Source organism: Oncorhynchus clarkii, chromosome 9 (genome assembly GCF_045791955.1).
Source record: "Oncorhynchus clarkii lewisi isolate Uvic-CL-2024 chromosome 9, UVic_Ocla_1.0, whole genome shotgun sequence".
Classification (NCBI taxonomy): Eukaryota; Metazoa; Chordata; class Actinopteri; order Salmoniformes; family Salmonidae; genus Oncorhynchus; species Oncorhynchus clarkii.
The window spans coordinates 18,275,467-18,289,780 of NC_092155.1; the positions used below are offsets into that span (position 1 = coordinate 18,275,467).

The 14,314-nt window shown below is 42.5% G+C and overlaps 1 protein-coding gene across 1 annotated transcript; it reads right to left on the reverse strand.

Annotated features, from left to right (window-relative positions):
• Positions 1–4,842: 4,842 nt before the first annotated feature.
• Positions 4,843–13,625, reverse strand: LOC139416033 (transmembrane 4 L six family member 5). The gene is made up of 6 exons (XM_071164269.1): positions 12,964–13,625; positions 11,688–11,768; positions 11,314–11,456; positions 7,273–7,411; positions 6,691–6,744; positions 4,843–5,754 (listed from the first exon to the last, which is right to left on the reverse strand). Exons 1-6 carry the CDS (start codon positions 13,135–13,137, stop codon positions 5,737–5,739), a joined length of 609 nt encoding a protein of 202 aa, XP_071020370.1. The 5' UTR covers positions 13,138–13,625; the 3' UTR covers positions 4,843–5,736.
• Between the last annotated feature and the right edge of the window lie 689 nt (positions 13,626–14,314).

The window sequence follows — 14,314 nt, forward strand, 5'->3', positions numbered from 1 at the left end:
TTAGTGTGTCTGGGTACAGCAGCCCACAGCAGCCGTGGTCTGGGCACCAGGTCTGTTGTTTCAAACCAGCTCTTTGGTTGCTGATCTGCTGACTCCTGGCATGATAGTATCCCTGGGGAAGGAAAGAAGACAAGGAAAAAGGAAACGAGAGAAAGGAAGACAGTTGAAAGAATAGCAGAATAACATTGTCATTTGCTGTTATTCTGAACAAGAATAGCCTATACACAGGGCATTTGGAAAGTATTCAGACCCCTTAGACTTTTTCCACATTTTGTTATGTTACAGCCTTATTCTAAAATGATTTCAATGTTTTTTTCCCTCATCCATCTACACACAATACTATTTTCAGGTCTCTCCAGAGATGTTCGATAGGGTTTAAGTCCAAGTCTAAGTCTAAGTCTAGCAGGGCCACTCAAGGACATTCAGAGACTTGTCCCAAAGCCACTCTTGCGTCGTCTTGGCAGTGGGCTGAGGGTCATTGTCATGTTGAAAGGTGAACCTTCGCCCCAGTCTGCGGTCCAGAGCAATCTAAAGCAGGTTTTCATCAAGGATCTCTCTTTACTTTGCTCCGTTCATCTTTCCTCGATCCTGACTAGTCTCCCTGCCCCTCCTGCTGAAAAACATCCCCACAGCATGCTGCTGCCACCACCATGCTTCACCGTAGGGATGATGTCAGGTTTCCTCCAGACGTAACGCTTGGGATTCAGGCCAAATAGTTCAATCTTGGTTTCATCAGACCAGATAATCTTGTTTCTCATGGTCTGAGAGTCTTTAGGTGCCTTTTGGCAAACTCCAAGCGGGTTATCATGTGCCTTACTGAGAAGTAGCTTTCGTCTGGCCACTCTACGATAAAGGGCTGATTGGTAGAGTGTTGCAGAGATGGTTGTGTTCTGGAAGGTTCTCCCATCTCCACAGAGGAATTCTGGAGCTCTGTCAGAGTGACCATTGGGTTCTTGGCGGTTCCAAACTTCTTCCATTTTCATCTTGGGGACCTTCAATGCTACAGAAATGTTTTGGTACCCTTCCCCAGTACCGTGCCTCAACATAATCCTGTCCCGGAGCTCTACAGTTTTGGTTTTTGCTCTGAGATGCACTGTCAAATGTGGGACCTTATATAGACAGGTATGTGCCTTTCCAAATCATGTCCAAACAATTCAATTTCCCACAGATGGACTCCAATCAAGTTGTAGAAACATCTCAAGGATGATCAATGGAAACAGGATGCACCTGAGCTCAATTTTCGAGTCTCATCGCAAATGGTATGAATAAATATGTAAATAAGTTATTTCTGTTTTTTAATTTTAATAAATGTGGGAAAAAATAAAAATAAACAGTTTTTGCTTTGTAATTATGGGGTATTGTGTGTAGATTGATGAGAAAAATGTTTTTATTTAATCCATTTTAGGATAAGGCTGTAACTTAACAAAATGTGGAAAAAGGGAAGGTGTCTGAATACTTTCCGAATGCACTCTATGATTTATGTAGGATTCATGTACACCACTGGTCAAACGTTTTAGAACACCTACTCATTCAAGGGTTTTTCTTTATTTAGACTATTTTCTACATTGTAGAATAATAGTGAATACATCAAAACTATGAAATAACACATATGGAATCATGTAGTAACCAAAAAAGTGTTAAACAAATCAAAATATATTTTAGATTTTTCAAATAACCACCCTTTGCCTTGATGACAGCTTTGCACACTCTTGGCATTCTCTCAACCAGCTTCATGAGGTAGTCACTTGGGATGCATTTCAATTAACAGGTATGCCTTCTTAAAACTTATTTTGTGAAATTTCTTTCCTTCTTAATGTGTTTGAGCCCATCAGTTGTGTTGTGACATGGTAGGGTTGGTAAACAGAAGATAGCCCTATTTGGTTAAAGACCAAGTCCATATTGTAGCAAGAACAGCTCAAATAAGCAAAGAGAAACGACAGTCCATCATTACTTTAAGACCTGAAGGTCAGTCAGTACGGAAAATTTCAAGAACTTTGAAAGTTTCTTCAAGTGCAGTCGCAAAAACCATGAAGCTCTATGATGAAACTGGCTCTCATGAGGACCGCCACAGGAGAGGAAGACCTCAGAAACTGCAGATCAAATAAATGCTTCACAGAGTTCAAATAACAGACACATCTCAACATCTAGAGGAGACTGCGTGAATCAGGCCTTCATGGTCGAATTGCTGCAAAGAAACCACTACTAAAGGACACCAAGAAGAAGAAGAGACTTACTTGGGCCAAGAAACACAAGCAATGGACATAAGACCGGTGGAAATCTGTCCTTTGGTCTGGAGTCCAAATTTAAGATTTTTGGTTCCAACCGCCGTGTCTTTGTGTTACACGGTGTGGGTGAACGGATGATCTCTGCATGTGTATTTCCCACAGTAAAGCACGGAGGAGGAGGTGTTATGGTGTGGGGGTGCTTTGCTGGTGACACTGTCTGTGATTTATTTAGAATTCAAGGCACACTTAACCAGCATGGCTACCAAAGCATTCTGCAGCAATACGCCATCCCATCTGGTTTAAGCTTAGTTGGACTATCATTTGTTTTTCTTGTGTAAGGGCTATTTGACCAAGAAGGAGAGTGATGGAGTGCTGCATCAGATGACCTGGCCTCCACAATCCCCCGACCTCGTCCAAATTGAGATGGTTTGGGATGGGTCAGACCGCAGAGTGAAGGAAAAGCAGCCAGCAAGTGCTTAGCACATGTGGGAACTCCTTCAAGACTGTTGGAAAAGCATTCCAGGTAAAGCTGGTCGAGAGAATGCCAAGAGTGTGCAAAGCTGTCATCAAGGCAAGGGTGGCTATTTGAAGAATCTCAAATATAAAATACATTTTGATTTGTTTAACACTTTATTGGTTACGACATGATTCCTTATGTGTTATTTCATAGTTTTGATGTCTTCACTATTATTCTACCATGTAGAAAATAGTAAAAAATAATGAAAAACCCTTGAATCAGTAGGTGTTCTAAAACGTTTGCGTTGTGTATAAGCTGTTGTGACCAGTTGAAACCAGTTGTGTTCTGTTTTGCTCTGTTCCATTCTGTCTCCTCAGCCCAGATGGGGAAATCAGAGTCTAGAGGGAGTACACTCTTAGAGAAAAAGGTTCCAAAAGGGTTCTGCAGTTGTCCCCATAGGAGACCCCTTTTTGCTTCCAGGTGAACTCTTTTGGATCCAGGTATAACTATTTTGGGTTCCATGTAGAACCTTCTGTGGAGAGGGTTTTACATGGAACCCAAAAAGGTTATTCCTGGAACAAAAAGGGGTTCTTCAAAGGGTTCTCCTATGGGGACAACCGAATAACCCTTTTAGGTTGAAATAATTGGTTCTGATCTGTCTCGGTCTGCCTCTTTGGGCCAGACGGGGTCAGGGTCCTATGGGGGGAGTGAGAAGGGGAGTAGGGCAGATGTTTTCGGGAAATAAGGGGTTGAGTGCCAAATAATGGGTAAATAAGGGCTCCTTGCATGCGTATAAATATAATATATAATATAAGTCTTGGCTTCATACTCGACTTACCAAACTGGCCAATGCCTTCTAATTGTTTGTCCATTTCCTCTCTATCTTCAGCTCTTGTGTCCTCTTTTAGCTTTCTTGGCCTTCTCTTATTCAGCCTCATTCTGTTTGTGTGTAAGTCACATGAGAAGTGGCAGTCAAAGAATGCCCCTTTCCATCTCTCTTTCTCTTTTTGTCTCTGTAAACTCTCTCTGTTTTTCCATTTCCCTTCATTCTCTCCCCCCCACACACGTTGTCCTGCCTAGTCTTATTTTATAACAGAGCTACCTGACATAGGAGCCAGGCAGGTAGCCTAGTGTTTAGAACGTTGGGACAGTAACCGAAAGGTTGCTGGATTAAATCCCTGAAATGACAAGGCAAAGATCTGTCCTTCTGCCCCTGAGCAAGGCAGTTAACCCACCGTTCTCCGGTCGCCGAAGACATAGATGTTGATTATGGCAGTCCCCCGCAACTCTCTGATACAGAGGGGTTGGATTAAATGCGGAAGCCACATTTCAGTTGTACAACTGACTAAGTATCCCAATTGACTTTTCTTATGTGCAGTATTCCTCCATCAGTCTGACAGTCATACAACAGCCTCTCTGCTTTTCTCGCTCTCTTACAGCTTGTTTTCCTATTGAGAAAATAATCTATATTTATCCCCTTCTAGTGCTAGTAAGGGTGTTTATCTGGAAAGTTAGGTAACAATTACCACAAAGCTGCTCGGTGGCAACAAAAGATTACGAGCTTAAACTGATCTTGTTCTACTACTACACGAAAGCAGCAACTCACTCCAGTCCACTCCGGCCCCAGACATCAGGCTTTCCATCTGTATGTCTTACGGTCACCACAGGGCTCACTGTGACCCCTCACCTGCCCCTGATGCACACTTCTGTTAGTTCTGAGCTGGCTGCCTGTGTCTAACACAACTAATGAAAGCTATTTCCTCTCTATCGCTCTCTCTCTCTCTTCTATCTATCCCTATGCTTCTGACAGCATTGCAAAAAACTTGATTTCAGTTATTGACAGGTTTAACAGACCAGTGATTCTGCTTACGTATCACACAGTTATTAAAGTGAATCATTCCTATTGAGTTTACCGGTTGTACAGTTTTTGTGCTTAATCAAGGGATTCTTCATTGCTTTCCATTACGTAACTCTGGGTTAAGTTGGGTTAGGGCTTTGATACATGTGAACTTCTCAGTTGTCTGCCTTCTTCATTAACTGTTGGCCAGTATTGAATTACCAGAACCCAGATCATTAAGACTTCATAGGCTACTTGACCAATGACTACTTGACCAATGACTACTTGACCAATGACTACTTGACCAATAACAGAAAAACATGTCTAATTTCCCAAAAGTTTTATTGCTTATTTGTATTGTTTTGACGTATGTGATTATACAAAAAAATATATACAAAAGATCATGTTAAAGAAATGGTTGCTTAAAAGAAATGAAATAAAGAATGGAAAATAACTTGAGAAACTCCTGAGGAATCCTCAGATGACGTACTGTATGATGTTTCCATGGGCAACACGTGAAACAGAAGCAAGAGTTACAACAATGACATGGCAGTTTTGAGATTAAAGAACTACAATGGCTATGATTGATATGGCACACTGGCATGATTTGAACATATCAAAAGTAGACAATATGCTTCAAACACAAAAGGGAAAACTCCTGGCAGATAGGCACTTTAAAAAAAAGTTGTGTAGTAAGTGATTGGCAATCCTGGTGCTGGTATGTCATCAGTAGTACTGAGCGATTAACCAAAATGTTGGTTATTTTTTAGTTTTTTTAAAACAACTTATCGAAAGACGTTGGTTAAATGATTTGAATTCCATTTAGTTCGGTTCTTTTCTGTGAGCTCAATGTGCAGTTTCTGTAGAGATTAAATCAGATCAAGCCTGAACTGAACTGACTTGGAATGAAATAATGAAGTCATAAAGTAAAGTAATGTGAATAAATTATGGTTAATAAGTGATAAGCAGTAAAGGAGTGTCACTACCACCATGGGACTTGTATTAAATGTTTTATTCTGTGTTGTTACAGCATTCAACACACATAACGTATAGTGTATTATATAATCGAACGCAAAATCAAAAACCGTGATCATTTTTAATAATCGAACCCAAAACTGAACCGACCTGAAAAAGCACTAATCGCTCAGCACTAGTCGTCATGAAAATAGGCTGTGGCATTGCAGGGCAGTCCTCTCTACTTCTTCTCTCTCTCCATCTCACAATCCACCATCATCCTGAAAAAATAAAACAGAAACAATTATATGTGTTCATAATCACTTCTTGAAAAGGCAACCTCAGATTCAGGGTATTGTGGTTTGTGCAAGAAGAGTAATTCATATCTTGTTACCATCGTTAATGTTCAATATTTTATACATCACTGATTTGACACAGTGATTCAACAAGAGACAATGGATGTGAATATATATGCAAGCGTCCGAAATGGCATCCTATTCCCTAGGGCGCCATAGGCTCTGGTCAAAAGTAGTGCACTATATAAGGAATAGGGTGCCATTTGGGATGCACAGGGGTGGAAATAAAGGTACACAACACGGGCCTACTCTTACTGTATGTTCACTCAGCAACTACATCTCAGCTTAATCTTAAACCACCCATTGATTTATTCATTTTAGCCTGGATTTCACTGAGCTGGACTTCAATCAAATTAGGCTTATTTTTCATATTTATTTAACTAGGCAAGTCAGTTAAGAACACATTCTTATTTACAATGACGGCCTAGGAACAGTGGGTTAATTGCCTTGTTCAGGTGCAGAACGACAGATTTTTACCTTGTCAGCTCGGGGGGTTTCACCTAGCAACCTTTCGTTTACTGGACCAACGCTCTAATCACTAGGCTACCTGTGTTGGGTAATCAGATGCTACTCAGGTAATAGTAACCTTTCATGTATGCTTGTTAGAGTGGTTTCTGTTTAATTTTTTCACATGACCCTTACCCAACTATACAGACATGTTGTGCTATACTGTAAATGTTACATTTCTTATAAATGGCATTATTTTACTTCAGAACCACAACTCAACACTCCTCTACTCAAATGTTACAACAGAATTATTACTTATGCAGAAACACTGGGTCAGCCATATAATATAATTACTTCTAATGAATCAACAGTCATTTAAAATCAATTGATAATCAGATTAATTTGTTTAATTACCTCCTTGTCATCACGGCAGTCCCCACAGAAGCAGCCGATGCAGCCGTTGACCACCTGGATGCCACAGTGATACATTCAATATTTATTATTTATTTTACCTTTATTTAACCAGGTAGGCTAGTTGAGAACAAGTTCTCATTTACAACTGAGTCCTGGCCAAGATAAAGCAAAGCAGTGATGCACATACAACAACACAGAGTTACACATGGAATAAACAAACGTACAGTCAATAATACAGTAGAAAAAAAGTCTATATACAGTATGTGCAAATGAGGTAGGATACTGGAGGTAAGGCAATAAATAGGCCATAGTGGCGAAATAATTACAATATAACAGTTTAACACTGGAGTGACAGATGTGCAGAAGGTGAGTGTACAAGTAGAGATACTTTGGTGCAAAGGAGCAAAAATGACATGCATCATTATGACAGTATGTCTATGCCCCAAAATGCACCTTATTCCCTTTATAGTGCACTACTTGTGACCAGGGCCTATAGAGTTCTGGTCAAAAGTAGCGCACTAGTATATAGGGAATAGGGTACCATTTGGGACATAGCCTATGTGTTCCATTCAATTCTCTGACCTGGATACCACAGAGGATGAGTTGCAGGCCCCCCAGGCCCAGCGTGATGGAGAAGAGGACCAGGTGCCACAGGGCCGCATTGGCAGGGATCACACACAGGTTCCACAGAGAGTGGTCAAACAGGTAACTGCTGTTCCCACTATAGAGGAGGGGGAGAGAGGGATGGGAGGAGGGAAGAAGAAAGGGGTGAAAAAGGACAGGGATGGATGAGAGTGGTTTTGGGATAAGAGGGAAGAGATGGAGAGTAGAGAGGAAATGCAAAAGAAGGTTAGAGCAATGATGTAGTCCAATGTGTTTTACATAGATACATTATGAACAGAGGGGAGAAAGTAAAGTATTGAGGGAAAGTAAAGATTAAGAGGCAGGTTTAGTGAAGAGAGGAGAAGTTGAAAAGATGGGCAGAGAAGAGAGATGTTATTCAGTAAGTAGCAAAAGGGAGGACAGGTTAAAACAGTGCAGACATCTGTCATTATCATAATTTCAGTAATCAGCTGTCAAACGTGATTCCCTTCAACCACAGAATTATCTTTGACTCTGACTGCCCGTGCATGTACACCACAGAAACGCCAACATCCTTCTGTTGACTATTTCTACCATAAACGTGTTGCAACTCTGTCATGATGCCATTTAGCTGTTTGATATGTTATTAACTATGTGACCTGACCAGGACAAACGACGGGCCTGGGCCTGGTTTAGTTGAGGTGATCAAGAAACATTCAGAGCCCTAGTGCTCCCAGACTGACTCTGTTTGACCACTCCCTGTGAGACCTGTGTGTGACCCCTGTCAATGCGGCCCTGTGGAACCTGGTCCTCTTCTCCATCACGCCGGGTGAGGGCAAGATGGCGCCGACAGATAAGGCAGCTCTGCTTCTAGCTCCTAAGCAACTTTGCAGTATTTAGTTTTTTTTGTGTGTTATTTCTTACATTATTAGCCCAGCAAATGTTGTGTTTTTAAATATTGCCAGAAATAACTTTTGGATAACAAAAGCGGCGGTAACTCACCAGCATTAAGACCGGGAATACGACTTTCCTGGGCAATTGAACTGATTCCAGAGGCTGATCCAAAACATGCCGGCGGAGAAGAAGTATTCGGAGTGGACTTCTAGTCCGACTCAGGAGGCGTGCACATCATCCCCCGCTTCCGAGTATATTACTCAATTATGTTCAGTCTCTGGATAATAAAGTAGAAAAGCTCAGGGCGAGAATCTCCTTCCTGAGAGACATCAGGGATTGTATCATACTCTGTTTCACGGAAACATGGCTTTCTTGGGATATACTGTCTTTGTCCATACAGCCAGCTGGGTTCTCAGTACATTGGGCAGACACGAATAAAGAACTCTCGGGGAATAAGCAAGGTGGATGTGTATGTTTCATGATTAACTACTCATGGTGTGATTGTGATAACATACATAAACTCAAGTCCTTTTGTTCACCCGACCTAGAATACCTCACAATCAAATGCCAAACTTATTACCTCCCAAGAGAATTCTCTTCGGTTATAGTCACAGCTGTGTATACTCCCCCTCAAGCCGATACCACGACGGTCCTCAAAGAACTTCACTGGACTTTATGCAAACTGAAAACCACATATCCTGAGGCTGCATTTATTGTAGCTGGGGATTTTAACAAAGCAAATTTGAGGAAAACGCTACCGAAGTTCTACTAACACCATGACTGTAGCACTCGCTCTAAGAAAACATTAGACCGCTGCTACTCAGCTTTTTCCTCCCTCCCTCTGCAAATCTGACCACGACTCCATTTTGCTCCTCCCTAGCTATAGGCAGAAACTCAAACAGGAAGTTCTTCTTCTGTGTGTTTTATGGCGGCTACATCCCAAAAAGATGTGTTGCCGCCACCAACTGGACGGATTGAAACCAAAACAAGGTGAAAAGAAAATCCAATGTGGGGATTTCGAAAGACGTGATTTCATGGTTTCCACCACAATTGCAACATGTCACATTTTCATCACTTTTATAGCACATGATGTGATCTTTTCCACAACTTGGACATCTCGGCTCCTCCCTTCTGCAAACACTTGAAACATGCCCAAAAGCTTTACAATGATCTCACTGCATTGGTCTTAGGATAAATGCACTGTCCCTCAGTGGCGGATTTAGGTATAGGCGACATGGGCAGCCGCCCAGGACAACATCTTGCCGGGGGTGGCACGGGGTGCCGCACCAAAACTGTGGGTCAATTAACCTTGTCGGAGTGGGCGCCCTGATTCTAGTTTGTGAGCTAGGCAGGCTAATGCCTGGGAAGGTCTCCCACTCAGAAGTACGAGATGGTGAGGTGGGCTGACTTCACGTGTCCCCACTGGAAGCCTGAGGTAGGGGGAGCGGGGTAATCTATCAATATCAGTAATCTATCAGTAATCTATCAAATAGCACACCTCTAACTTTGTACAGTACTAATGCAATTAGTAAAATCAGTCACACTACGAAATGCTACCAAATAAACCACAATTCATTAATAATACTGTGAATATATAGTTTCACAGACATATTGCTGCATTTGTTTCTGGTTTGTGTGAAATCGTAAAGAATAATATAAACCAGTCTACACACCACCAAGGTGAATTGGTTTAGTCTTGATTCTTGGTCAACAGTGTTGGGGGAAGGGTAATGTAGTCTTGACTCTTGGTTGACAGTGTTGGGGGATGGGTAATGTAGTCTTGACTATTGGTCAACAGTGTTGGGGGAAGGGTAATGTAGTCTTGACTCTTGGTTGACAGTGTTGGAGAATGGGTAATGTAGTCTTGACTCTTGGTCAACAGTGTTGGGGGATGGGTAATGTAGTCTTGACTCTTGGTTGACAGTGTTGGGGGATGGGTAATGTAGTCTTGACTCTTGGTTGACAGTGTTGGGGGATGGGTAATGTAGTCTTGACTCTTGGTTGACAGTGTTGGGGGATGGGTAATGTAGTCTTGACTCTTGGTTGACAGTGTTGGGGGATGGGTAATGTAGTCTTGACTCTTGGTTGACAGTGTTGGGGGATGGGTAATGTAGTCTTGACTCTTGGTTGACAGTGTTGGGGGATGGGTAATGTAGTCTTGACTCTTGGTTGACAGTGTTGGGGGATGGGTAATGTAGTCTTGACTATTGGTCAACAGTGTTGGGGGAAGGGTAATGTAGTCTTGACTCTTGGTTGACAGTGTTGGAGAATGGGTAATGTAGTCTTGACTCTTGGTTGACAGTAGTGGGGGATGGGTAATGTAGTCTTGACTCTTGGTCAACAGTGTTGGGGGATGGGTAATGTAGTCTTGACTCTTGGTTGACAGTGTTGGGGGATGGGTAATAAAGTCTTGACTCTTGGTTGACAGTGTTGGGGGATGGGTAATGTAGTCTTGACTCTTGGTTGACATTGTTGGGGGATGGGTAATGTAGTCTTGACTCTTGGTTGACAGTGTTGGGGGATGGGTAATGTAGTCTTGACTCTTGGTTGACAGTGTTGGGGGATGGGTAATGTAGTCTTGACTCTTGGTTGACATTGTTGGGGGATGGGTAATGTAGTCTTGACTCTTGGTTGACCGTGTTGGGGGATGGGTAATGTAGTCTTGACTCTTGGTTGACAGTGTTGGGGGATGGGTAATGTACTGATTCTCGATTGCCAAATCAACACAAATTGGTTTCTATTTGTCTTTGTTACTTCTTTTTGATATTTATGAGTCTTATTTTTGTATATATTTGTATATTTATATAGTAAAAAAAATGTTATGCTTATATATTTGTCTTGTTCCAAATGTCTGAATAAAAATTACAGTTATTGCAGAATGGTGCTTTTATGGGGGGTTCGCCCAGGGAGCCATACAAGCTAGAACCATCACTGCTGTCACTACACCCACAATAACATCTGCTAAACATGTGTATGTGACCAATACAATTTGATTTGATTTTGATCTGGGTTGAGGGTTGAGGTGTCTGCTACTTACCCACTAGTCTATTCTGCCATCAACTGGCTGTTGTCAATATTGCAGTTAATACCCACTTTAAGAGAGGGATGGAGGGGGGGAGAAAGCGATAGAAAGAGAGAGCAACTCACCCTGGTAGGTCCTCAAAGGGATATTCCCATTTTCCACTAGCAACCTGACATTTAGGTCCAATGGCCAGTCCCGCAGAAGAGACACTAGTGCAGTAGATAGCTCCGACCAAACCAAAAGCAGCCGAGAAGACAGAGTTCAGCATCTGTTGGAGACACACACACACTTAATATCCTCCTTTTCTACCTCTCCTTCACTCACATCAGTTTCCTGAGTTTCACTTTTTTTTCTTCTTCCGAGCTGCTCCACACTGCTAACCTTATGCGTAACCCTAACCTTAAATTAAGACCAAAAAGCAACCCAAAGAAATCATGACATTTTACAATATAGCCAATATGACTTTGTGGCTGTGCTATCTATTGGAAACCCTACTCACTCTGCAACGGTTTCCGCAGCAACCATTTCCACAGCAACCCTTGCCCCCGGCCCTGATAGCCGAACAGCTGGGGCACAGCATCTGAAAAGAACACAGACAGACAGAATAACTTGAATTCTACTAAGCTGCATATCATCATCATACTTCAACTATCACAACATGCACTAAAACACAGAGAAAATATTGCTGTGAAAAAACACACTTGATTGTATGGGTACTTCTTGAGCTCTTTGCTCACGTTCCAGTATGTGTGTGAGTGTGTGCACGTGTGCGTGCCGTGAATGCTCTTATCTTCTACGCAAATATTTGTCAATCCTGAATCGATTTTCCTTCTCTCGTTCCAAAGGGCAAGGACTGACTGGGATGGATGGGACTGGGAGTAAGAGGGAGCGCTAACACACAGTACAGAACAGTAGTGGGTTGGCTCGAACCACTAGAGCTGTTCACATTTCCTCCAGGTAGTAATGAATACACTGTTAATAAAGACACACCCTGTTATCGGCCCTGAAACGTCCTTATCATCACTATTATATCACAGGGTACATAAAACAGGTTGCATAGTTTCCACTGACAAGGCTATCAACGTGGATATTCTGATAGCTGCAACATGGTAGTATCCTGACCAAAGATTTATTGGCCATGGCATATCAAACGTGATGATGGAAACTGACTCTCTATCTGTTTCCCACTACTGGCATGTACTTCCCTTTGCCGAACTGGTGCAAGTGTGGCTCTGTTCAGTGTAATGTTTGAGAGAGGTATTCTTTTGATATCACAATGAATGCATCCTGAGAGTGGAGGACAAATAGAGTGGGGGAAGTAAAATAGGTTCCCCACTGTAATTAAATAGTCAACCATTAATCAGTTACTCTCCATCTGTGATAATACAGTAGAAACTGGAACCTCTTCCTCCTTTTCTGACATAATCTTTCATCTTTATTCATACCAAATCCTTCCACAATTGTACTTCTATTACTGAATATAAACATTCTGGAAATGCCTTGATCCAGCCAAAGATGTATACATTGTTACACAGGTATTTCCATGTCTTTTACAAGAGAGACATGTCCCTGTCGTCTTTGTACACTCTCAGAAAAAAGGGTTCCAAACGTGTTCGTCAGAGTGAGAACCCATTCAAGAACCCTTTTGGATTCCAGGTCAAACCCTTTTGGGTTCCATGTAGAACCAACCCTCCGTAGAACCTTTTTTTCCCCATGAGCGTACAGGTGAATGAGTGGTGTCAAGGTGTCCATCTATTCTCAGTCAATATACTCACGAATATTCCCCCTCCGATGAGGCCGCCCATGAGCCAGACCTGCAGGGAGACATGACTGCTGTCCTGCTGCTTTCCGTCGGGGAAGAACAGGAGGATGTTGGAGATGATGCAGGCGAACGCCGAGGGCAACAGGATCAGGCCCACCAGACGAGAACACTTCCCAGTGCAACACATACTGTCTTTACTCCGTCACCAGATAGCTCAGTGATACTGCAGTTAGGGTATGACAGAGACCGAGACAGTGGAGGGTAGACCCAGACTAAAGAAGAGATGGTAGATAGAAAAGAGGAGGGGAAAAGACTTCACGGTCAAGACAGACTGACACACACAGCAGGAGGAAGAAGAGGCTGAGATGACAGGGCTGTTGTTGGTCTCAGGAGCCACTGTGTCCAGTATATTCCACTGTGCTGGACAATAAATCGTCTCTTTCTCTTCAGCCCTTCAGTTCTTCGTGTAGACCCCTGGAAGCGGAACACAGGTCCCTTGCCGGCTTGTGGAATGGAACTAAACAGAACAGAACAAAATCAGGAGTCAATTCTAGAATTGCCCTTTGATACCTGCCCATGTGTGTACTCTGGCTGTTGGTATCAGTGACATTTATGGTTTGTTAACACAGAGAGGGGGGTTGGTGGACTGGCCGGGGGATTCTGTCTCTCCCTCAGTGAACGGAGGATGATCAATCTCACAGGGATGTGTAGGGGAAAGCACAAGCACACCAACAACGACACAGAGGAGAAGATAGCAAAAGTCACATTAGAATGCTAGAATCCTAACTAACTTAATCTGCCTGACAGGTTACATCAATGGAAACTAGTCACCTTTAGGATTTTCATTTTATGGCTGTTGTATCAATTGACGTGTTTGATTAGTGTTCTCAGTGATGTGATAGTGGTAGGGCTTTATTACTGAGTGTCATAGTGCAGGGTAATAATGACGCCGACCATTTCTCACATGTTGGGACTCTTTGTACTTACATCCAGCTGTGGACTGGACCAGGGAGCTCTCCTTTAGCTGGAAAGGCTGTCTTGAGTGTGGCCCCCATATGGGATATCCAATACACTGACCTTCTCTGACATTCACTGTATATTACAGTGATGTTACGGTGAATGACAGTGGACATCAGACAGGTATGAGTGCAGGCATGTTAAAAATCACAAACAGTACAGGATGAATACGGTGGGACAGCTGAGGGAGGAAGTCACCAAATCATGAACTAATTGCTCGAGAAACTGACACAAGGCAGAGCTTCGCTAACATTTGCCAGCTAGCTAACGTTAGCCACTTAGCCACCTAGCTAAAATTCACAACATGATTTGCAAATTGGTAACATATAATACGAATTGCAATTCGT

What these genes read in the sequence shown, in the direction of transcription:
- LOC139416033 (XM_071164269.1), bottom strand. Translation starts at nt 13,137, where the DNA reads ATGTGTTGCACTGGGAAGTGTTCTCGTCTGGTGGGCCTGATCCTGTTG. An exon ending in TCATCGGAGGGGGAATATTC is followed by an intron (nt 11,769 to 12,963) that starts GTGAGTATATTG and finishes TGTTCTTTTCAG; the next exon opens with ATGCTGTGCCCCAGCTGTTC. An exon ending in TCATCCTCTGTGGTATCCAG is followed by an intron (nt 6,745 to 7,272) that starts GTCAGAGAATTG and finishes TGTGGCATCCAG; the next exon opens with GTGGTCAACGGCTGCATCGG.